This window comes from Mustela lutreola, chromosome 7 (genome assembly GCF_030435805.1).
Source record: "Mustela lutreola isolate mMusLut2 chromosome 7, mMusLut2.pri, whole genome shotgun sequence".
NCBI lineage: Eukaryota > Metazoa > Chordata > Mammalia > Carnivora > Mustelidae > Mustela > Mustela lutreola.
Window position 1 is genome coordinate 61405545 of NC_081296.1, and position 25772 is coordinate 61431316.

The 25772-nt window shown below is 37.0% G+C and overlaps 1 protein-coding gene across 1 annotated transcript; it reads right to left on the reverse strand.

Annotated features, from left to right (window-relative positions):
• Positions 1-1066: 1066 nt before the first annotated feature.
• ARHGAP11A (Rho GTPase activating protein 11A) lies at positions 1067-25505 on the reverse strand. The gene is made up of 12 exons (XM_059181096.1): positions 24615-25505; positions 20935-21005; positions 18859-18955; positions 17685-17938; positions 16918-17081; positions 16574-16720; positions 11018-11092; positions 10096-10263; positions 7579-7708; positions 6394-6502; positions 3924-4062; positions 1067-3526 (listed from the first exon to the last, which is right to left on the reverse strand). The coding sequence occupies exons 1-12, from the start codon at positions 24741-24743 to the stop codon at positions 1932-1934; spliced, it is 3078 nt and encodes a 1025-aa protein (XP_059037079.1). The 5' UTR covers positions 24744-25505; the 3' UTR covers positions 1067-1931.
• Between the last annotated feature and the right edge of the window lie 267 nt (positions 25506-25772).

Here is a 25772-nt window from a genome sequence, read left to right on the forward strand (position 1 = left end):
TTAACTGACTGAGCCACTGAGGCATCTCAGGGTAGTTTTTTCTGTTTTTTTTTTTTAAATAAATATCTTTCATTATTATTAATCTCAGAAAAGCCACTAATTCAGGTAATTGTACAGTTAATCTCCTGTGCCACCTTATTGCTCTTCCAATTCAACACTTCACCCATTCCCAAGGATATAAAATGACAGCAGTACATTTTTAAAAGTTTATCCAGAGGGGAGGTGAAGTTTAAATAATTGCTTTGATTCAGAAAACATATATTTCAAGAGTTTATGAGTGTTTTCTATCACCACTTACTATCAGAAATATCATAAACACCCAAAGTGCATATCTGGTTTATATTACACACCTGTTTTGATGTTATAAATCATGGTATTTGTATCTACAGGTTTTCAGTCTTTAAATCAAATTCTTACTAATAGTGAGAAAAGGTGGATTCCTAGGTCATATAGAAATAGGAAATAGCTTTGAAATGAAATATATTATTATCAAGTAGAACCTGGTGAAGCAGACACATCTAATTACTTTAAATTTCTCTGTAAATATGACTGCTCTGAGTAGATATGCTGTTGTATTCTCCTCCACTATCAGACCGTGCCATTCTGGGGCACCTGGGTGGCTCAGTGGGTTATAAGCCTCTGCCTTTGGCTCAGGTCATGATCTCAGGGGCTGGAATTGAGCCCAACATCAGGCTCTCTGCTCAGCAGGGAGCCTGCTTCCCCCTCTCTCCCTGCCTGCCTCTCTGCGTACTTGTGAGCTGTCAGAGAAATAAAATCTTAAAAAAAAAGGAATGTGGCATTCTAATAACTGATCAAAAAAACTATCTTTAGTGGATCATTCTGCCTATAGCATTCCTTCCTCTAAAACCTCAAGAATATCCACCATTGTTGACATGATTCTTTTCTTAAACATTTGTAACTTCTAATAACTTAAAATATAAATTTAGACAGATTTGCTTGACAATTTGGGTCAAATTCTAAAAGGCCCTTTGAATTTCATCAGATTCAGACAAGTTATTTTCCAGGTTACCTTTAATGTCTATGCTAAATAAATAACATTTACACATCAGACAAAACCATTATAGGCTTTTATAAGAATCAAAAGTTAAGAATCCAAGTTAAATATACAGAGGTACATCAACTATTTTAAATTATAAAATCAAGTATGTGCATGTAAGAAATCACCTTGATTAAAAATTTCCAAGCTTAATTATTCCTCCTTAGATAATTTTAAAATTCTCTATCAGACAAAACAGCGAATGTATTTGTGCAAATTAACTTTAAAAACATAGTATGGCTCAAAAGTCAACAATTATTTCTGCAGCATAATTCTATAAGAGCATACTTGGGTCATTATTCTGCTTTAGCCGTTATTCTTAGTCCAAGTGAACACACTGTACACAACTACAGACAATATAAACCTAATTATTCTGCCCCACATAGGAGTACTAGATTAAGAGGCTATTGAAGGAAGTTAATTTTTAGGGATTTTGGCAAAAACCATAAATATCAATGTAATTTAAGAAATAAGATTTGTAAGGCTTATCTTTTCCCTTTATGTTAGAAATTTCTTGTAGAAACCTTCTCTGACTTAGGAGGAATAACAGGAAATAGACAACTCGTTCCACTTTTTCTATCACACGTAGTACAAAATTCATACAATTTTCAAAAATTGATTTCTCACAAACCCAGCCAACAATTTCTTTCAAAAAGTAAAGTATAACCTCTGCTTTAAGAGATCACAAGTTTAAATACTGCCGTAATTAAGAAAAACAAGTCATTTATACAAGCATAAGAATTCAAGTTGCTTGTTAAGTGAAACTAAAATCACTTAATCTTCCTGAGCTAACAAACTAACATGCAGATTATCCTGCCAGTCCTATCACCACCCTCTAATTTTATTTACAGTAACAAGTATTAACATCTGTCAATTACAAGTCTACAGGTTTACTCGTTGGTAGTAGCTGACCTTTGCCAATAGGATTTTTTGGAGAACCTTTATACCAGACCCTTTCTTTTTCTGATGGTTTCCTAAGGACCCTGTTATTTATCCCAGGAGAAGAGCCTGTATTATTATTTACAACAGATTTTAATATGTCATGATTTGTCAGGTCATCCAAAGGAATCTTAATTTGGCCATCGGATACTACTTCCTGTTTACAAACTCTGGTAGACCCAAGAGAAGCAGCATTCTTGGAGTCTGGGTGCCTCTTCATCCTTGAGAAAGACTTGTAAGTTAACTCCATGCCTGATTTTGAAATTGCATCACTATTTGGCTGTTCACATGCTGTAAACTTCAATTCCTTAGGACCTGACTTGGTACATGAAATCAAGGAATCCTTTGATGTACTTTCTAGACCAGAGGAAAGAGCACTGTCACAGCTTATGGATTTAACCAGAGGAGAAGCCGCATCACCAAGACTTGCCAATTTCTGCCTTGCAGGTTGTCTGCTGTACTCCAACAAGGAGTTAATCCTTCTGACAGACTGACGGACAGGTGTACGCTGAAACTTAAGAGGTGAGCGAACTTTGGTTCTGTTTGTTTCATTGAGAGAAAGCTTATTAAACCACTGTATGTGGTCTGACACCCTTCCGTGCTCTGCCACTTGTAAGCTCGCAGAGCCAGCTGTGTGGCAGGTTTCCACCAGTGACGGCTGCCGGACAATTCTCATAGGCCTCGGTTTTGGCAAGTTTGTTCTATTACATGTAATCTGCTCTGAGGAAGAGGTGTCAGCTGGATCCTCCCTAGAAGCTGCACGTTTCAGCAAGTTCTCTCCAGTCATATTCTCATTCTCATTCTCCTTTAACGGAGCATTCAGCTTGTCCCTTGTGGGCTGCTGATTCTTTATGTGTTCATCACTAGGCAATTCTGGCTTGAGTGAATGATCTCTAAGTATATTCGAATGGATGCTTTTCTCATATTCAATCTTCGTATGACTTGAGTAAAATGTTATAGTTGCTTCTCTATCCAATTTCTGAGTTTGATGTAGTGAGATGTCTTGTTCTGAAAAACTATTTTCATCTGTTTTAGTCTCATGTTCATTTGATTCTATCACAGTCAAATCATTAGTTTCAAATAGATTTTTCTCTGGGCTATATTCTATAGAAGATGTTTCATTTAGCTTCACTTTCCCCACATTAGTTACTGATGACTGCCTGTGATTTATCAATGCATGAAGATTACTTCCGGATTCAGAAAATGCTTTCTGAATTTTCACCAAAGTCTCTGTGGTCAAGTTATTTTCATCCCCACTAAGAGAGCTTCCAGTTTTGTCATTATTATGCTTATCATGTACACTAGAAGGAGTGAGTCCAAATGAACTAAGAGGGGATTTTTCAACCGTAGTATCAGGCTCCAAAGAAGAGCTTTCCACCTCAACATTTCCCTTGATTGGAGAACCTTCACTTGCAGTTATTTCTTGAAAACTGGAATTACTTGGTCCCGTCCAAGACATCCGATAACTTGTTCCATCTAGACGCTCTGGAGTTAATAAGTTTTCCTCAGACTTACTGATCTTTTTTGAACCTAAAATAAAGTAGTTCAGCATTTTTAATCATTTATATTTGAAACATATTTGAAATACTATTCAAATACATAGCAGATAAAGGTATTGGGCATTAAATTTCAATAAATTAAGGATTTGTTAAAAGAAATAATTTTTTAAATAAAAAGGTCAGTTAGTTTTATACTTATAAGCATCTTCCAATTGTTCAGACAAAAATACAATGCCAATTCAATTATTTTCACTATTCAAACATGAATTTTAAATTTCTAGAACAGTAAATTAAGATATTTTATGATAAAATAACTGAAGCTTATATGTAATTATATCTAATTATATCTCAAGAAAGCCAGAAAAACTTTTTCAGAAAAGCAATGTGTAAGCTTTTTGAGTAAAATTAAAAATATCATGTAACTCTACCTTTCTTTGTTAATCTTTCATCAATATCTGGGCTAAAAAGCAGACCTGTTTTTACAGACTCAATCCTATTTTTTAAACTTTGTTGATTTGCAAGTCGTCGACCAACATTTTCACGTCGATCAACCCCAGAACACCCATTCTGTACAGAAAAGAAAAATTGAAAATGTTTTGGTTAAGAAATAAATCTAGTTAATTCAAATACTAAGACAAAGTAAATTTTTATAGTTATCAAAATCCTCTACAGCTGATTAAAAAAGGTAAATAAAATTAAACAATTTCATACCAAACACAAATATACTTGCATGCATGTTGACAAAAACTGTAAGCATTTGACTTGGCTGTTACTTGATATTTTATGACCTAAAATAAAAACAGCCTCACATATTAACTAAAATAACTTCTTTTGTGATGACTCTGCGCTAGGACCTGCTCACAGCAGTGAGTGAACAAAACAAAACAAACAGACCAAAATCTTACCCTCAGAATTTACATTTTAGATGGGGAGATTTTGAGCAGGACAAGAAAAACGGTAAATTACATTATATATTTTACAATATACAAGGTGAGAAATGTTATCCAGAAAAGTAGAGCCGAGTAAGACGGGTATGGTGGGGTGTCATTTTAAATAGAGTGATCAGAAGATGATTTGTGAGTAAAGAAAAATGTGAGGGGCGCCTGGGTGGCTCAGTGGGTTAAGCCGCTGCCTTCGGCTCAGGTCATGATCTCAGGGTCCTGGGATCGAGTCCTGCATCGGGCTCTCTGCTCAGCAGGGAGCCTGCTTCCTTCTCTCTCTCTCTGCCTGCCTCTCAGTGTACTTATAATTTCTCTCGTCAAATAAATAAATAAAATCTTAAAAAAAAAAAAAAAAAAAGAAAAATGTGAGAAAGTCATGAAGATAAAAGAGGAAAGAACATTACCCCAGAGAGAATAAAGGCCAGGGTACTGTCCAAGACTGAAAACAGGTCTGGCACATTTGACAAACAGCAAGGAGGCAAGAAGCTGAGTGAGCAAGAGGGAGTGGGTGAGAAGAGGGCTCAGAAAGAGGCAGGCTGGTTCCCGTCCTGTGGAGAGGTACATGGAAACATAAGAATTTTATCTTTTTTTTCAGAAAAAGATTTTTTTATCTATTTTTTATCTATTTTTTTAAATCTACTTTTTATCTATTTTTTTTATCTCCTTATTTCACATGAGGAGTCACTGGAAGATTCTGAGCAGAACAGTGACAAGGATCTAAAAGGAATTTAAAAGGATCATTTTGGCTGTAGTATTGTAGCAAGGTAGACGCAGGCAGACCTACTAGTAGGAACTTATTGCAGTAATCCAAGTTGGAGAGGCCAGAATTTATAGAACATTAGAAATGTAGTACCAGTGAGAATTGGTCAGTCTGGATATACTCTAAAAGCAGAGGAGACATAAGATTCCCTAATGGTTTACACAGGATGGTGTGAGAAAGTGAGGAGTCAAGAACGCCTATATGGTTTTTGGCCTAAATGACTAGAACAATGAGTTGCCATAGCAGAGATAGTGAAGACTGCAGGTGGGAATGTGGTTGGCAGAGAGGGGGAAGGGTGGAGAATTAGCAGCAGTGAAGAAATACACCTTGCGGGGCGCCTGGGTGGCTCAGTGGGTTAAGCCGCTGCCTTCGGCTCAGGTCATGATCTCAGGGTCCTGGGATCGAGTCCCGCATCGGGCTCTCTGCTCAGCAGGGAGCCTGCTTCCCTCTCTCTCTCTCTGCCTGCCTCTCCATCTACTTGTGATTTCTCTCTGTCAAATAAATAAATAAAATCTTAAAAAAAAAAAAAAAAAAAAAAAAAGAAATACACCTTGCGAGCTCTATTTGGGACAGGTTACACCTGAGCTATCTATTGGATGGCCATCAAGTAGAGAAGTGAAGTAGACAGTTGTTAAGAAACAGTCAAGTTGTTCAGGAAAGCATTTTGGGCTAGAGATAGAAACTCAAAGTCTTAAGTAACGATATGATGTTTAAAGCAAATGAGCACCTTGAATGAGTAGAAACAGAAAAGGGAAATCCAAGGACAAAGCTTTGGGCATCACAATGTAAAGAAATCAGAAAAGTAACCAGTGAAGGAAGAAAATCATGAGTAAAGTGCCCTGAAGTAGGGAAGGAAAGTATAACAAAGAGGAGCAAGTGACTAGCCAGGTCAAATGCTGTTGACAAGTCAAGTCTAACAAGGACTGTTATTTGTCAACTGGTTTGAGCACCACTGAAATTCTGGGTGATTTTGAGAGCAGCTGTATTGAGTGTTGGGGTTCAAAGCCTCATTGGAATTTAAGCAGAACAGAAAAGGAAAGGAGGGAACAGGAGATATTAATTCATGTGTAAGAGTGTGGTATAAAGGGGAGTAGAGAACGGGACAACAGCTAGAGAAGCAGGGTTGAGTGTCTTTTACCATCCATTCTACAGCTTTATGCTAATATGAACATCAATGAAACGCTGAAAGACACTTACCATGTCTTTGCAACTTTTCCCCAGACTAAATTTCAAACGAAGAGATCTTCGGACCTTTTCTTTACGACTGATCTTAGGAGAGAAGCAGCCTGCTTTTCCTGATTCCACTCTAAAAAAGCATGGGATTAAAAATGTCAGCATTGGGGCACCTGGGTGGCTCAGTGGATTAAAGCCTCTGCCTACGGCTCAGGTCATGATCCCAGGGTCCTGGGATCAAGCCCCGCATCAGGCTCTCTGCTCAGCAGGGAGCCTGCTTCCTCCTCTCTCTCTGCCTACTTGTAATCTCTGTCAAATAAATAAATAAAATCTTTTAAAAAATTAAATAAATAAAAATGTCAGCATTAAAAAAAAAACAAAACTGTTTGCATAAAAACTGGAAGCATTCTTACAAAATGCAATTTGAAAGTCCAGAGCAAATTATATTGCTAGTAATTAAACAGAGTAATAGTTTTCTAAAATCAGTTAAGTTTTAAGATACCATATATGAACATACTATATTTGTATAATAAATGGCCTCTCCTGTTTATCACAAGAGTTACTTCATCACTTATAAACCAAAATCATGGGGCTCCTGGGTGGCTCAGTGGGTTAAAGCCTCTGTCTTCGGCTCTCTCTCTCTCTCTGCCTGCCTCCCTGCCTACTTGTGATCTCTGTGTGTCAAATAAATAAATAAAATCTTTAAAAAAAAAAAACCAAAAACCCAGAATCATTAGAATAGACTAGCATTAGGGTGCCTGGATTGGCTCAGTCAGTTGAGAGTCTGACTTTTGATTTTGGCTTAGGTCATGATCTCAGGGTCCTGGGACTGAGTGCCTTGATGGCTCCACACTCAGCGGGGTGTCTGCTTAAAGATTCTCTTTCTCCCTCTCACTCTGCCCCTCCCCCTAAAATACATAAGTCCTTAAAAAAAAAAAAAGAATAGACTAGCCTTTAAATAAAAGGAAATTTAAAAATCACACATTATCAACATATAATAGAATTTTCTAAGCAAGCAAAGTGGCCTCAAATTAGAAATCATTCTCTGGAGAGCATATAAACAGCAGTCTGACTGATAAGACAATAAAGGCAGAGGGAATTTTTAAAAATTGTGACTCAAATATGATTCCCAGCAGAAAAACAAAATATTTTATTAACTATATACTCCAAATGTTTATCCAATGAAACGAAATGTCCTGGACTTATTACCTGCAAACCTTTTTGCTTGCAATCCTCTTACTTCGTCTTAGTACACCTGAACTGATCAAGTGGTTTCCACTGATAGCAATGGGAGAGAGTGAACTCTGAGATGATCCTTCTGGGCTTGTATCAAAGGGAACTATAAAAATAGAACCACATGAAATGTACCACCCATACTTCCTTTTTAAAGTATAAAATATTAATAGCAATTAGATTTCAAGGCTTAATTTCCAACCCTATGCAACAACAAAATCACATATTTCCGGGTAGAAAATTCAGAAGCCAAATAAACCCAATTCAACTTAAAAAAAAAAAAAATCAGTTTCTTACACTTTAGTTGTCAATTAAGTGTCAGACTAAACATGACCTTTATATTAAAGTTTTGCTTTAACCTCATTTAACAATGGATTGTAGGGGCTCCTGGGTGGCTCAGTGGGTTAAAGCCTCTGGTTTTGGCTCAGGTCATGATCCCAGGGTCCTGGGATCGAGCCCTGAGTCGGGCTCTTGCTCAGCAGGGAGCCTGCTTCCCTTCCTCTCTCTGCCTGCCTCTCTGCCTGCTTGTGATCTCTGTCTGTCAAATAAATAAATAAAATCTTAAAAAAATATATTAGTAAATATAAATTACATTATTGTTATTTTTCTCAGTAATATAAACATGGTGCTTGGTAATAAAAACTTATATGTTATTGCTCCCTAAGTTATTAAAATATAATTATTATAATTAGATTAGACAAATTTTGAAACTGAATCTTTCAGGGTGCCCGGGTGGCTCAGTCAGTTAGTTAAGCATCTAACTTTGGCCCAGGATATGATCTCAGGGTCCTAAGATGGAGCCATGCGACAGGCTCCACGCTCAGCTCCACGCTCCCTCTCTCCCTCCTGCTCATACTTCCTCTCTCAAATAAATATAATTTTTTAAAAAAAAAGAAGAAAAAAGAAAAATGGTGAGTTAAAATAATAGGATTATTATTTAATAATTAAATTTAATTAATTTTTAATTTAAAAAAATCATTGATTAAGCAGGCTTATACTAATGTTCCAGTAACACAAGAACGTTTAAACTACTTTTTAGGAGCTTGGAGAGAAGGAAGCAAGAGGTTCATTTCTTGGAGCAAATATTACAATGCAAAGACAGATAGAATTATAATTCATATTGGCCATCTGGAAACAGTCCTCCAAAGTGGAAAATACTTTAATAATTAAGAAAACACTAAGTTGGGGCACCTGGATGGCTCAACTGGTTAAGCATCACTCTTGATTTCAGCTCAGGTCATGAACTCAGGGTCACTGAGGTCAAGCCTAGTCTCAGGCTCTGCACTGAATCTGCTTGAGATTCTTTCTCTCCTTCTCCCTCTGCTACTACTCTTTCTCTCTCTAAAATAAGAGAGGAAACACTAAGTTTAAAAGAATTTAATTCTCAAATAAATTAATTAATAGAATTTAATTCTCCAACCTCTGAATACTGAAAGAAATACAGACAAAACTTCAGAGTTCTTATCATTACATTTTAACAAACTATACACAGAGAACATGTGAAGGACCATAAAAAACAAGTTGCTATTCTGTTCAACTTTCTAATAAAACAAACAAGGAAAATCCAAACTTCCTGGATAACAGAAACCAAAGGGAGGCTTCTGGAAAGATCTAACTTAGCCAGCAAATTTAAAAGAAAACTCTCAACATTGTCTGAAATCAATAAAAACCTAAGAATTAGAGATCACTCACTTGTTGATGATATATGAGACAAATAGAAGATAGAGGACTCTGGGCTTAGTTAGGATTTCATTTCATTTTGGGTTGATCATAACATTAACTTATAAGATTGACCATAAGCCAACTTGTATTCTAAAGGAGCCAACTCAATCTAAGACCATACTAACAAAAATCTGATAGTCAAATTGGCAAAATTACATCTTTCTCTGGAGGCTCTGGTTGGCCATGTTAGGAACTTATAGGTCATTTGGAAGAAAATGGCTGAGCGGGCAAAGAATCTGGAAACTATGTCATAAGGAACAGCGTATACCAAATTATTAGAGCTTTTATAAAATCTACTTGAGTATAAAACTAAAAAAATGCCCCCCCCCCGCCAACTACACAATGGTTCCTCCAATGGCGGTACCCCACAACTCCATGGACCGGAAAATCAAACTTTTTGACAACCTCAACAGGAGACAGCAATACAATCATAGCTATAGATCACGAAGTAACTAAAATAAAATTCAGGATATCCCATCACCTAAAACCTGAGCACCACTGCTATATACAGAAGCCCAAACTCTCATTCCAAGTTATTCATATCATAACTTTCAATAGGCATGGTCAATCAACATACACATACACACATTTATTATACAGACCTAGCGTCTATTTTAAAAGTTAGGGGACTTTATAAAAATTAAGAGATTTGATAAACAGAATAAAGCCATAGCTCCTAAAAGGGGTGACATTAATATGAAATAGCACTTTTCTCAAAATACGCATTCATGTTAATGTTTACAACTCAGTAATATAAATTCTATTTGCTACCTGATACTGGTGTAGAACTGCTACTGAAGAGGTTAGTTGGCAACAACTCAAAGTTAAAATTGTGCTTGATGGACTTCCTCTTCTTACTTGAGAAACCATGAGAGGAATCCACTGGCAGTTTACGTTTAGCATTTGGTGTAAGAATCGTGGGTGAGATGGATACCTGGGCTGAAAAAAACACTGTTTTATTTTATTAACTCTATGGGGGAAAAAAAAGCTTTATATAATTTCTTCTTATAAAGCTATTACTTAGAGCTGACCAAACAATGAGGGATTATGTTTATATTACCAAATATATCAAATTAATACCATCCAATTATTTAAAATGATAATAGGAAAGGCACAAAGAGGCAAGATTAATAGTAACTTAAACCAAATAGACTGAAAGATGCATATAATCCACATTAAAGAACATTAACATATGGAATAAAATCATAATCAAGGAGCTCAAACTGATCTACATAATAGTTTTGCTTTTTATCATAACTGAGTATTAACCAAATAATTTCTTCAATCTGAAAAGCAAAACAAATGATCATATTGTCTATTATTCTGTTATTGGGCTGACTACTTTCAGCCACAAGCAAACCAAGATAAAAATGGGAATATACACTAATAAACTTCTGGTTCTAAAACAAAAATGAAATTTGAATTATTTTCACATATTCAACAGCATCCAACTTACGTTCAACAGAAAAGCATGATTTGAAAGACTAAAGACCTAACAACAGACTAAAAAATTCTTACCTAAAATTTTGGGTTATATACAATGTAATTAGCAATGTCACAACACAATTATACTACAGTATCTCCATTGAAAATAAGATCTTGATTTGATGTAACCAAAGTAAGTTAGGTAATGGTTACTTTTTGTATAATACACAGAAATTTTCACTTAAAATTAAAAATACATAATACCTACCAATTTTTTCCTGTTGAGGTGTAACAGAGGGTGTTCTGTTAGATTTAAGTTTATTTAATGCTCCACTAACAAAATCTGAAATGCAAAGCACATATAACCATATAATCAGTTATAATTTCACATTTACCTACCTTTCACCAGTAATTCATATGATATTTGTGACTTTCCAGCATCTAAGTTTATGTCAGCTTATACATTTTAAAATCACTTAAGGTTATGTGGAAGAAATTATTTCAAAATTGGAAAAAACTAAGATATATTTTGATTACATTCCCTACTTATACACCTCTTTCTCTCAGAAAAAAAAAAAAAAAAAAAAAGACATACAATATAGAATGTGTGTAAAACAAAATGTGTATAATGTACAGAAAGAGAATGGTAAAGAAAATCATTACTTGTTGAGGAAGAGAAGAAATGGCAACAAGAGAGAAAGCTTGGAAGGGGAAGCAAAACCTGGACAGTGTTCTGAAGAATCAATAGGTGTTCATTCAGTAGGAAGGTAGCATTGGGCAAGGGGAATAGCATATGCAAAAGCATGTAGGTGAAAAAATAGGATTTATGTATACTAGAAACCAGTAGTTTGATACTGCTAGAGCAAACAGAGAGCCGTGGTATGGTAAGAGATAAGTCTTGTGCATTAGACAGAAAAAGGCCTGTTGTCATTTTGAAGAACTTGAACTTCTCCAAAGGCAAAGGGGGACAAAATGGTCAAATCTGCATTTTTTAAAAAATAACCAGCAGCAGTATGACAGAGGATTAGCAAACCATATGAAGGTTGTTCTAAGTATGTTATTTAGTCATTCAACAAATATTTATTTTGTACCTACTATGTGTCAAGCACATGTCAAATCAGACATGGTCTTCATTTTCATAAAATTTATTCTAACAGAAAAAAATATATAAATACCAAGGAAATAAAAATATAATGACAAATGAGATCTGTAGTCTGACGTATAAATTTAATAAGCTTTACAATGGGGAATTAGAGAAAGTGCTAGTGAGGAAGTGATATTTGAGATCTAAAGAGTGGCAATTAGCCAAGCAAAAGATGAAGATCTGAACTAAGCAGGAAGAATGCAAATGGAGATGGGAATAAAGGTATTTCAGAGCTCAAAGTGACAAGACTTAGTGATCAGTGAGATGTGAGAATGAGAAAAGAATAGATAAGAATATCTAAAATGCTGATTTTCATGACTGAGTAGACAATGATGTCACCCAAAGAAAAGGAAATTATGCAAGGAAAAATTAGCTATGTCTATGGAACACTGACTGAAATGGGTATGAAATCAAATTGTGGAAAGATCAGGAATACAGAAGTAGATTTGGCAGTCATCAGCCCAGCAATGGTCGTTTTTAAAAAACTGGGTGGCTCAGTCTTTAAGTGTCTGCCTTTGGCTCAGGTTATGATCCCAGGGTCCCAGGATCAAACTTCACATCAGGCTCCCTGCTCAGTGGGAAGCCTGCTTCTCCCTCTCCCACTTCCCCTGCTTGTGTTTCCTCTCTCACTATCTCTCCCTCTGTCAAATAAATGAAATCTTTAAGAAAAAAAAGAGAGAGAAAGAAAGTGAATGAGGTCATTTAGAAAGAGGGCAAAGTGTAAAAAGAAAGTCAAGTATAGAAGAATGGAACATTTAAGAGGTGGTAGAAAAAGAAAATCCAAAAAATTAGACAGAACAAGCGGAGGGATGCCTGAGTGGCTCAGTCAGTTAAGTATCTGCCTTTGGCTCAACTCATGATCCCAGGGTCCTGGGTTCAACCCCTGCATCAGGCTCCCTGCTTAGCAGTGAGTCTGTTTCTCCCGAACCCCTGCTTGTGCTCTCTTTCTCTCTCTCTGTCTCATAAACAAATTTAAAAAATTAAAAAAAAAAAAAAAAAAAAAAAAGAACAGGTGGCTAAAGATGTAGGGAAACAAAAGCATAGTGTTATAAAAAAACAAAATAAATAAATCAGGAAGGAAATAGTTAAGTGGCCAAAGAGATTCTGAATGATATGGGAATAAAAAAGTACCCACTGGATTTAGTGATATGGAAACTGTGACTTCAACAGTAGTCTCAGGCAAAAATATATCCCGAATTTTCAGCCACAATAAAACATAAAAGTTCTTTAAATATGTCTGTTTACCTGATTAATCACCATATATGACTCAAAATAAAGTTCAACTATAGCCCACTTGTGTATTACTTAAAATCTTACACCTTCAAGTGAAACAGGTACAAACCAGGAGACTGAATACCTTTGAAGAGCCAAAAATAGGCTATGGTCTAACTGGCAGGTAACGGCTAATAAAGCCAATCTTCATGGCACCTGAGCAGACAAACAAAGTTAATATGGGGAGAGGAAAAGAAGAAAAATGTAAGCCAGAGCTGAAGAGAGAAGAAACAACTGAGCAGCCACAGCAAAAGACACCACACAATTAGAACAGCACAGCAAAATCAGAAGCATGGAAAAACTATTCCCTCCATAATTTGAAACCATCCTGACTGCACCATGGGCCACACTGCAAGTACAGACCATCTTTCTAGAGAAATGGAAAAATATGTCTCCTGACATACGTATTTCAGGAAATATTAGACCATTAAGAGCACATTAATCAAATCAGCTCAACAATGTACCACTGACCATGAAAGACACTTATTTAGCACAATAACAATATGGAGGAGCACGCACACTAGTAAGCACAGGTAAAACCAGGAACATATGATAAACCAAATCCTTCTTACTTATAAGAGTTTGCCCATGAAATACTATATAGATTCTTGGGCAAAAGTATTACTGAGAATTGCCCTACCCAGCATAAAACTATGCTAAACTAAGTAAGTTTCAGAATATCAAAAATAAAAGTAAAAGTTCCTGGAGTTTGGTTGCACAACAAAGTTAGTATACTTAACAGTACTGAACTGTTCACTTAACACTGGTTAAGTGTTACACATTTATCTATAATTTAAAAGAAATCAAAAGATTCTTCAAAGCAAATACAATCAGATCACATGGATGCTTGTAGCATTGCAGAGTGAAATGAAAAAAAGGCTATGGGCATTAAGGAGGGCATGTGATGCGATGAGCACTGGGTGTTATATACAACTGATAAATTACTGTACGCTACACATCTGAAACTAATGATGTACTACATCTTGGCTAATTGAACTTAAATTAAAAAAAGGGGGAAAAAAGCTAGCTATAACACACAAAAAGTAAATACTAATGGTCTAGAACTCCTGAACAATTTCAAATTGCTAATGAAATCAATGCATTTTAATGGTGCTTTACAAATGCTATCTTAACCTGTTTGATAAAGTACCTCTGGGTTTAAGCCAAATATTAATAACTTGACTTAATGTATTCATTCTGTATTTTATGCCCATTAAGTAAAAAACACTCGGCTGGATACAATGTATAAAACATGGCCTTTACCTCCAAAGAGCATTAAATATAATAGGTAAGAGAGTCATGAATGAGGAGTAAATATAAAACCATATAAAAACTGTCAAAGTCTAGAATATTATGGAATGCCAGTGCAGAAAAGAGATTATTTTCCCACTAAAAAAATAGCAGGGGTGAAGCATGCCTGACGAAACACTTAAACTGAATTTGACAACTAGATATAATTTGGACAGCAAGGGTAGATGGAAGTAAAAACATTCTATCAATAAATAGGATAAGTAAAAAAACAAAACAAAACAAAACAAGGTGTCTAAAAAAAGATAAAAAATGCAGTTGGACTCAAGTACAGTAAACACTGCACAAATCAGAGAGAAGAAACAGTAGAAAGGCATGCTAAAGCAATCCTATGAAAGACCTCTAATATCAGGCTATAAATATCAGTTTTATCAGTGAAGTTTCTGATGAATACTGTGAAGACATGGCTGGAATTATATATTAAGAACATCAGTCTTGACAACAATAAGCAGGGCAGATTCAATGAAGATCAATAAGGAGATTCTTACAGTAAAGATGATCAGTATTATTTCATCAGTAAAGATGAAATACCACAGACAGCATCTTACAGAACCTGAAAACCATGAATATAAATGGTACATTAAGAGTTAGGCACCCACAGTTTAAAGCCTGAGTGACTAGAAAATGATGGTGCTGTCAACAAAAAGAAGGAATTCAAGAAGAACCAGTTTAAAGCGGGTGAAGATGATCTTTTCAAAATGCTGAGCTTAAAGCACCAAAAAAAAAGAAAAAAGAAGTGAAGATATCTTCCTAGTAAGCTGTTACTAAAGTGAAACTGACATTTGCGAGACAATATTCACCTATTCCCATGTTATAAATGAAACTCTAGGAGTGAATAAAATCACAAAGGAAAAGAAGGCAATAAAGAGGCTCTGTGTCTAAGAATACCTGCACTTGGGGTAGGAAGTTTATGGGATGAAAGTATTTGTTCCGAAAATATACGTTTAAGTCCTAACTCCAAGTACTTGTGATTGTGACCTTATTTGAAATTAGGGTCTTTGTAGATGTACTCAAGTTAAGAAGAGGTCATTAGGATAGGCCCTAGTTCAATGTAACTGGTGTCACTATAAGATGAAAACTTGGACAGACTGACACCCAGTGAGGAACCCATGTGACAACAGAGGTAGAGATCGGATGCAGCTGCAAACCAAAGAATGACAACAATCAACAGCCACCACCAGAAGCTAGAAAAAGCAAGATTAGTCCCTATAGGTTTCGCAGGGAACACGGCTCAGACAACAGCTGGATTTTAGCTTTGGGAGGCTTTAATCTACTTAATCAAGGAAGTTAAGAAATCTTACAACTGATTCCATCATGACGGAGCTTTAGGTCTTTTTTTCTCCCATGGTAATGTTTCCTTCATTAGTTAGTTCATACTTCTAAATGATTCACATCACTATTTCAAATCATGATCTCATGCCTAACTGTTCTCTCTACTCCCAAATCTGAGCTCACCATGATATCCTCCTAATCCTTAGGATAAACCTCTAACCCTAACCCTAACAGATTATTTCTACCCTACACAAATCTTTCTTTAGAGCGTCCTTCCTACCTACTATAGGATACAAGTATTCTGATGCTCTACCCAATTCCCCTGGACTCTACCGATTTTTTTTTTTTTTTTTTAGATTTTATCTATTTGTTTGACAGAGAGAAAGACCAGAAGTAGGCAGAAAGGCAGGCAGAGAAAGAGGGGGAAGCAGGCTCCCCGTCGAGCAGAGAGCCCGATGTGAGGCTCGATCCCAGGACCCTGAGATCATGACCCGAGCTGAAGGCAGTGGCCTAACCCACTGAGCCACCCAGGCGCCCCTCTACCGATTTTTCAAGAAGGTTCAGTTTGGTTTCTTCTTTGGAGTCCCTGATCACTACAACCCAGGGAACTTTTCTCTTTTGAACACGTTTCACATTTATGCTAGAGATTTAGCATTAATATTAGATTGTATTGTCATTTTGCTTTTCACATGCACATGTCATGTTTTTCCAACTATGCTCTAAACTAAGAAGGCACACACCATAGTGTGTGCTTCATTACATTTAAACACACTTTAGAGAAAAGCAAATTGCTATACTTCCACAAGTGAGACTGCCACTGCCACTTACCTCCTACACTTTGTCTTCGCTTTCTTTTACAATCACCAGGAGTTTCACATTCACCTTCTTCAAAGCCTTCTAATGACGGAGTAGCACAGAGACCGTCAAGACCCAACATAGCTGGTATCTTTTCCTGGATAAAATCTGGAACATGCCCTAAACAAAAATGTTCAGAGTTAAAATTTTTCAAAATTTTTCCTCTACTCTCCTTCAAAGTGTTCAAAGAGTATATACCAAAATGTTCAAATAGTATATGTATTTCTAATAGCTGTCTTCACAGTTCAACTTGGGGGAATATGGGATCTCCTTCATTTAAACTAATCCTGTTACTTTATAATGTAACTACCTCTTACCAATATCTGATGCATAATCAATGAGAGTCTTCACCACCGCAGCCTGTAATCGTAGCTTTTTTTCTGTGTTAGCAGACATCTTGTCATGTCCTTCACTTGTCTGAAGCAGATTTGGTGCAAATATTACTGCAAGATTGCTGCTATCCATCTTATTCTCACTGGACCTTAAGTGGAACAAGGTTTTCTCAGAATCAGCCAAAGTGAAACATACAGAGGTAAAATACCATTTTGAGCACACTTTGAAGACTTCTTACTTTATCAGTCAAACACAAGTCAAAATAGTTATCCTTTATCTACCCATCTACAGAACCAGAAATTGCTTCTGTGTGCTTAAATATACATCATAAAAACCATGTTAACTAAATAATCCACATTGTTTTTCCACACAAATTGAACATGGATATTTGATTTTCAAACCCACATACAGAAAAATTGTATTAAAAGGCTGCAAGTATGTCTAGAACAAGCAGGCTCACTGACAGCAAACAGAGGGAGGGGACAAATTTGAGAAGCAAGATACAAATATATCAGAAACACAGTCATTCAGTGGACAAAGAATCCTATCAACAACAACAAGCCATTCATAACGATGACCTTAAGACAGTTAAGAAAATACAAATCATTTGGCATATAGAGTATATTTCTTATAGTGAGGAAATTATTTTTAAGAAAAATTTCCATTCTAAATTTAATTTTAAGTTATTAACTATACCGGCAAATCTATCTAATTAACAAACTGTCATTTCCTAAGACTTTTACTTACTTACCTAAGGGAAACATTCCTGAGAAAGTTAAAGAAATATCTTAATACATCAATTGTGTGGTCAGCCATAAGACAGGAGAGCAACATTGTAGCTTTACTCTTCTCCTCTGTTCCTAACTGTTGAGCTTTGAAAAATGCTTCATGCAAATCAGCTGGAAGGATGGGTTCTGGCAATTCTCTAAAAAACTGCTTAAGAAGTCCTGCAACATCACAAGGAGGTGCAGAAGACAGGCAACTTTCACCATGATCCAGTTTATTCTGAAATAAATATAATAATCTTGAGCATTTGAGGGCTTAAGAGTTTACTGCGAATAAGATATCCCTTTGTGTACTTTAGAGAGCTTTAATAAATTTTGCTTAACTCTTGTTTTAATATACATCATGCCATTTTAGAAGGCTAAAAACTAAATAAACATTTTTTCATTTCCTATAGTACTTTATAGGAACAAAGGACCACAAATTTGAAAGTACTCTAAACTTTTAAAGCATTATATAGATTGTAGCAATTATTTCATAATATATACATATATTAAAACATCAAGTTGTATACCTTAAATGGTATTTGTCAATTATATCTCAATAAAACTGAAAAAGAAAAAGCATTGTATAAATAATGAATCGTTTTTTTTTGAGAGAGAGCATGACCAAGTAAGCGAGCACGTGCTTGTGCATGGTTGGAGGTACAGGGAAAGGGAGAGGAAGAGAGAGAATCTTAAGCAGGCTCCAGAGCCAGCATGGGACTGGAAACAAAGCTGGATCTCACAACACATGACCTGAGCTAAAATCAAGAGCCAGACACTTGGGGTGCTTCGGTCTCTCAGTCAGTTAAGCTTCTTTCTGCCTTTGGCTCAGGTCATGATTCTGGGTCCTGGGATCAAGCCACACATCAGGCTCCCTGCTCAGTGAGGAGCCTTCTTCTACCTCTCCCTCTGCAACTCCGTTTGTACTTCCTTGTTTGCTCTCTCTGTCAAATAAATCAATCTTGAAAAAAAGGAGCCACTTGGGCACTTAATCCTGTGTTAATTCCTTTTTTAAAAAAAGTTTCTTTTACCATGAAAAAGGCTCTTTGCAAATTAAATTTCTGTTAATAATTTATGCAATAGTTTTAATATTTCAATTCTAAAAACCAAATAAAAAAGTAGTACAAATGAAAAATTATAGTTCAAGAATATGCTTACCTTTAGGGCTCTTAGACGAATAACAGATCCTGATTTCCTAAAAAGCCCCTCTGTATGAATATGCTCTTCTAAAGATGAGCAAGCATCAACAAGAAAACTGAAAGAGAGAAATCTTTTCAGGTGGCTGGATACACATCTTACTAAATCTTATTCTTCTATCAAAGTACATGGACCAAGCACTATCCCCCCTTTGGAAGTTCCGATGTCACATATTTCTTCAGACTTTGTGATAAAAGGTTAATTCCAGTTGTTTTTCTTGCTTCCTAAATTCTTCTGTCCAGTACATCTTTTTTCTGAGACAATTTCAGTAAGCTCGCTTTAATCCAACATCCTTCTTGATCCTAGTTCATTTCTCTGTTTCTAGAGCACAAGATGTATCTTTTTTACTGCCTTTACTTCATACCCCAGTCTCTCCTCAACAGTCTCCAATCAGACTCACACCCCTATTAGTTCAGCAAAACAGATCTCATTTTAAATATCATGTAGATATTTAAGTAGATATTAAGGTCCTGCCAGTATCTGACACACTTAACCACCCCCTGCTTTTCTTGAACAAAGCTCTTTTTCATGACATTTTTGGTTTTCCTGCTGTCCCCCAACTATCCCTTCTCAAACTCTGTTTCTGACTTCTCTTTTTCTGTCAGGCCTCCTCATGCTAGTATGACCCCAGGCCCTAAGACCTTCTTTTTTTTAAGATTTTATTTATTTGACAGAGAGAGAGAGAGAGCACACGCATAAGCAGCAGGAGTGGCAGGCAGAGGGAAAGGAAGGAGCAGCAGGCTCCCCACTGAGGCTAGAGCCCAATGTGGGGCTCAGTCCCAGGACCCTGGGATCATGACCTGAGCCGAAGGCAGGTGCTTAAACAACTGAGATACCCAGGCGCCTCCATAGCTTTAAATATCTATCATCTGTTACATTTGCCCCAAAATAAGGCAATGTACTTTTCTCACTCTAACACTGCCTCTCAGAAAAGTCCGATACAGCCTCATCCTTACAATCCTTCTCATACTTAGAGGTGTGGGCTCTATTTCTTTGTACTGAACAACTTTTTTTTTTTGGTACTGAACAACTTTTAATCATCAATGTTGGCTTTAGTAGTTAACAACTGATACCACAAATTAGAATGGATGTCAGCAGCAAGCAACTGATAGCATTGTGCTGCTACACAATGGCTGAATGTCACAGGGGGTAACTGACAGAATTTAACTTTTGTCTGTTTGTTTAAATCAGGCAAAGAAATTACAACAAAGATTTAGTCATCTTGATTGGGGATATGACTTTGCAATTCTAAAGGTAGAAAATCATTAAATAAACAAACCTTTTATAGGACATTTGAAAAGCAAAATAGTAAGTGCTTACCTGATAGAGATTGTCAATCAACACCTATATGCTGAATGAGAGAAAACTGTTCTAAGGTTGCAAGATATTCAATAAATGCTTTTGGACAATGCATCAGTTAAAAACTTAGGTTACTGAACTAAAGTAGCCAGAATGAACCCTACGTTGGACAGAGGGGAAATGAATTAGTAACAGGTCAGATAGTTGCTTTGCATGCTTCCTCAAACTATTTAAAATGTTAACTTCTCTACTAATTTCTGATGCACTTAGTCTAAAAGGTTAATTTTAAATAGTGACACAGGAAAGCTCAAGTGTTACGTAATTTATATTCAGAAATACTTTATTTAATCTTAGCTTAAATGTTCTTTTACCCACAAAAGAAAAAGAGGGTAGTGGTGGGGAAGGGGGGAGGAACAGACTCTTAGAGAACTGCTAGGTCAAAACAAAAGTTTAAGTCAATCAGTTATTTATTTTTTTATTTATCTTTTAAAAAGATTTTATTTATTTGAGAGATTGCCCAAGCATGAACAAGCAGGGAAAGGGGCAGAGGGAGAGAGACAAGCAGACTATCCACTGAGCAGGGAGCCCAAAGTGGGGTTCCATCCCAGGACCCTGAGATCATGACTTAAGTAGAAGTCAGACACTTAGACTGAGCCACCCAGGTGCCTCTCAACTATTTATTTTTAAACGTCTAAATACCGGTTTGAAATATTTTTCTTCATCCCAGACTTAGCTTACCTTGGAATGTGTCCATATTCTGGTACTACAGAATGGGGCAATGCATTAAAAGGTACTCCAAATATTTTACCCTAAAATGGAAAATTCAGTTATTCTAACACAAATATTAGGCATAAGGTAAGTTTTCTTAAATATTAAGCAAATTTAAAACATCAGGAAATTAAAAAAATAGAAATAATTAAGAAAATAAAAATATTACAAGTAACTTTGATAAAGAGTAACAACTATATGCTAAACATTCCCTTAGGCACTGGGAGCACAAAAATGGTCAAGATAAAGTCATTGTGGGTGGGGGGGGGGATGGGTGAGATAGATGAAGGGGATTAAGACCACACTTATGATAAGCACAAAGTAATGTATAGAATTGTTGAATCACTATACTGTACACTTGAAACTAATGTAACAACTGCATAGTAGTTGTTCTGAAATTAAAATAAACAAATAAAGTCATTGCACTAAAGCAACGTATTGCATTCCATCAGTTTCCATTCCCATAATGGAAAATCAATCCAGTTGGTCCTCAGTCAGGAAATCCTTAAACAAAATTTGGCCAAAACACTAACATTTTCTAAAAATACTATGTTTCCTTCAGTAACCTTATGAACACTGACTTTATACTTTCCTCTGTCACCTTATAAATATTAACATGAACAAAAGGCTAAGTTGATTGGTAATGGTAGTTCTTGTCACTCATTGAATACTTCTTACAGGTACATTTGAGGTGGTTTTTTTTTTTTTTTAAGATTTTATTTATTTATTTGACAGAGAGAAATCACAAGTAGATGGAGAGGCAGGCAGAGAGAGAGAGAGAGAGAGGGAAACAGGCTCCCTGCCGAGCAGAGAGCCCGATGCGGGACTCGATCCCAGGACCCTGAGATCATGACCTGAGCTGAAGGCAGCGGCTTAACCCACTGAGCCACCCAGGCGCCCTGAGGTGGGTTTTAGACCAGATTTCTTTTCCACACTCTATGGAAAACTGCCAGTCAAACTGTTCTGACCAAGGCAGGGATTCCACAAACATTTAATTCAATTTCTTCAACTATTTTGAAAAATATTTTTTAAAAGTCATATTCAAATGTATTACTCATACTCAAATTTAATACATTAAGATCCCAAGAGTAAATGTGTATGTTACACACTTCTTAATAAAGAACCTGCCACTATCTTTATGCATGTATCTGAACTTCCTAAAAATGTATCATTGATTAAGAAGGTAGTAGTTTGCACTGTACTTAAATACAAGCCTATATATATCTTATACAAAATTAAATAAGTGGGTCTACCCAATCTCATAAACATTAATTTAGCTTAGATGTATCTGCTCTCCATGAATGCACTTGAAGCACTGATGTTAAGAAATCATTCAGCACTGTTAATTATTCAACAGAGTAACAAAATCTTACTAGTCTTTTTCAAGCATCTGGCTCCCTTTAAGTGATAAATATAGTATAGAAGACAGTATAGTGCTTTAAAGAGTGTGTTCCTAGTGGCAAGGCTGCCAGAATTTAAATCCTGGCTCTTCCACTTATTAGCTGAATGACCTTGATCAAATTAATTCTTTATGCCTCAGTACCTTCACATAGGTCCTAAGTCAAAGAGTTGTAGAGAAAATTAAATAAATTAAAAGATGTAAAGCATTTATATTAGTCTCTCACATAGTGTAACTATTCAAAGAATATTTGTTGCTGTAACAATTACCATTTCTAGGTGAGCTATTAAAAAAGACGCTAATGTGGAAAACCCTTTTTTTGGGTAAATCAGAATTTTCTTGATACTGTGCACCCAAACAAAATGCAAAAATCAGATGCTGAAGCTGATTATAAGTCTACAGAGGTCTTACTTACCTAGAACTCGGGGTTTTTTTTTGTCAAGTGTATTATTCTCAATATTGGCCTCACGATAACAATTTCATAAAATAAAACGAATAGCACGTTTCTAAAATTTTATATACTGCAACATCACTTACAATTTTACCTTCAAAAGATTTCTAGCACTTTTCTTTAATAGCTCAAAACTATTATTAGCTAACAAACACGAAAGAGCCAAAGAAATCTAGTTTTCCCATTCTTATAAAGATCTTCTGTATTTCTTTATTAGACTGTTTCTATTGTGATTTCCAGCCTACCAATTAGGATGTCAACCACTGATTACCATAACAACTATCATTAGCGGAATAAGTGGCATGTGACAGGTACTGTTCTAGTCCTATCTACAGATCTTACCATTTTTAAATCCCCTAAATAACCCAAGGAGAGATACTATTATACTATTATTTCCACTTTATGGAGTAGGAAACTGAAGCATAGGAAAATTAAACAGCCCAACTGCTTACATCTACAGTAGGAGTAAAGCAGGATTCAAACTCAGGTCTATCTGACTCTAGAAGTATGTATGAATTTTTTAAAAAATTTTATTTATTTACTTGAGAGAGAGAGAGAGTGAAAGAGCTTAAGCAGGGATTGGGGAGAAGGAGAAGCAGGCTCCCCACTGAGCAGCAAGTGGGACCGGGGGCTGGATCCCAAGACTCTGGAATCATGACCTGAGCCAAAAAGACAGACGTTTAACGGACTAAGCCACCCAGGTACCCCAGTGAAAAAATCCAGATTCAAATTTTTTCGTATATTGACAAACCAACTATATATTTGAAATCTTGAAAAAATGGTTTTTCAGTCAGAAGAAATCACACTTAGTTTATAAATATAAATATGTATGTTGTCAGTAAGCTGCAAACAACAAACTTTTCTCCAGAATGTATAAGCAATTAAGAGGTATACAAATTAACTGTGTTAGTAGCTTTCTTATCCAAGTACTTATTTTCTCAGAAATTGTAAATTAAGAGCTATGCAAATTTTATTAGTTTTCATCTCTAAATACTTAAAAAATACCATATAATTAGGCAAATACATTTAAAATAACCTGCTTTATATTCAACTTATTTTTCACAGTGAAATTCTTGGTGATACAGCAGATCATAAAATTTCATTCAAAATCCCCTTACTTCGACCACCCTCAGATCAAATAGCTTTTTAATTATCCCATTGTGCCATCGCAATTTACTCACTTTAAAAAACAGCTTTATGACCCAAAAATTACCAAGCAGCAAGCTTGTTTTTTTCAAATTAGTGAACACGGAGGTATTATCTGAAGCCTATTTCTAATACTCTTTCACACCTTATCTATTGACTCATTTAGAAAATTTATTGATCCTCCTTGTCCCTTTACAAATTATATTCTAAAACAGTGGTGGTGGTGGGTAATGTTCCTCTCTCTTCCCACGTGGTACTTGTTCAAAATAAATTGGCAGTATCTGGAGATATTTTTAATTGTCAAAACTGGGAGATGCTACTGGCATCTAGCGGGTAGAAGCCAGAGATGCTGCTAGACATTCTACAATGCATAGGACAGCCCCTAAGTCTCATCTCAAATAGATAATTTTCTAGTTCAACGTGGTGAGGTTGAAAAACCCTGCAACTTTCTCAGTGATCAAAAATCCCTGTAAAGAATCAACAATGTCATTCTTTAAATTTCAGTAGTCGACCAACTGGATTGAATAAGTCACGCTTAGCCACATTCTCATTGGGATCCACATATAAACATTTCAGCATGAACCATAATAGTGATGGTAAAGGGTGCCCCCCCTTTCTTTTTTTTAAACCCAAACCTCTTCCCCCAGAACTTACCACTATTTCCGTGGCTGCTGTTTCATGTCTCCTGCGATCGCACTGCCCACGGCCGCTCTTGACCTTAATGCCATAGACCGCCCGAAGCTGCTGCAACAAGGCCAACCTTACCAGCCTTCGATCCCACATCCCGGACGCGTCGCTCACTCTCCGAGGCAGGGTCTGAGTCCTGACCCTCGTTCGCCACCAGGTCTTCCAATTTCCAAACACTCTCAGGTTTGCACTGTGCTCCGCTGCCTTCTGGCCAAGTCTGGCACTGTTCCGGCCCCGGGCCCCAGCCACTTCCACGGCTTTTCCCTTGGTCCTCTATCCACTTCCACAAACCCTTCTCCTACTTCCCTCTGATCTAACCGCACCTCACCTTCCCCTCACTTACACCGACCTTCTTTCTCGTCACTTGATTCCTTCAGCTCCTTACACACACTTCCCTTCTTTCTTCCTGATTCTTTCGGTTCCTTGTCCGACGCCTGTTACCAGCTTCTCACCACTTCCGGCCACTTCCTAAGATCCCGTTTCCTCCAAACCTCACTTCCCCCTCGTCCTTTCCCAACGGTAAAGACCCTTCTCCTTGGCCCTTCTGCCCCGGCAGGCTCAGCCGGGCGTTGGTCTCTCAAGTCCCGAGGCCCCCAGCCCTAGCCCAGCCGCCGGACCAGCCGGCTGCTCAGGCGCCCTTTCCAGTCCCGGTCCCCGCCCGGGCTGGTCGCCGCCGTCACCCCGTTTCACAGGCTGCTCCTGCCCTCCCTCAGCAGCCGGCCTGCGGCCCCCGGCCTGTACATCCCGGTGTGCTCACTCAAGCCACGCAGCTCTCCTCATGCCTCCGCCTCCGCCTTCTCAGCAGCCCTGGAGCCACCACCGTCCCACCCTCGCTTCCAGCCCAGGCTCAAATGGCAGCGCCAAACAGGGCTCCGCGCACTGATTGGCCCGCGTCTCGTTTCAAAATCAGGACCTCAGAGAGTGGCCAGGAGCTGCCTGTCTAGTGAGACAAGGGCAAAGAGGGTGCTCACGAAGGGCGTGGTGGGCAAAACTAAGAAATATGGGGGAAAAAAAAGTTACGTTGCACTTGCTTCTTCATAGCCAAATTTTTGGAGGAAAACACTTTTTAGAGCGTATTTTAATACACCTGGCCCCCGACGGAGACAATACATTCGGGGAAATGAA

Excerpts from the sequence above, each read along its gene's own strand:
- ARHGAP11A (XM_059181096.1), bottom strand. The coding sequence starts at position 24,743 with ATGTGGGATCGAAGGCTGGTAAGGTTGGCCTTGTTGCAGCAGCTTCGG. Across the intron at positions 17,082-17,684 it reads CTCAGGAATGTTTCCCTTAG|GTCCAGTGAGAATAAGATGG; the intron begins GTAAGTAAGTAA and ends GTTCCACTTAAG. Across the intron at positions 6,503-7,578 it reads GCAAGCAAAAAGGTTTGCAG|AGTGGAATCAGGAAAAGCAG; the intron begins GTAATAAGTCCA and ends ATGCTTTTTTAG.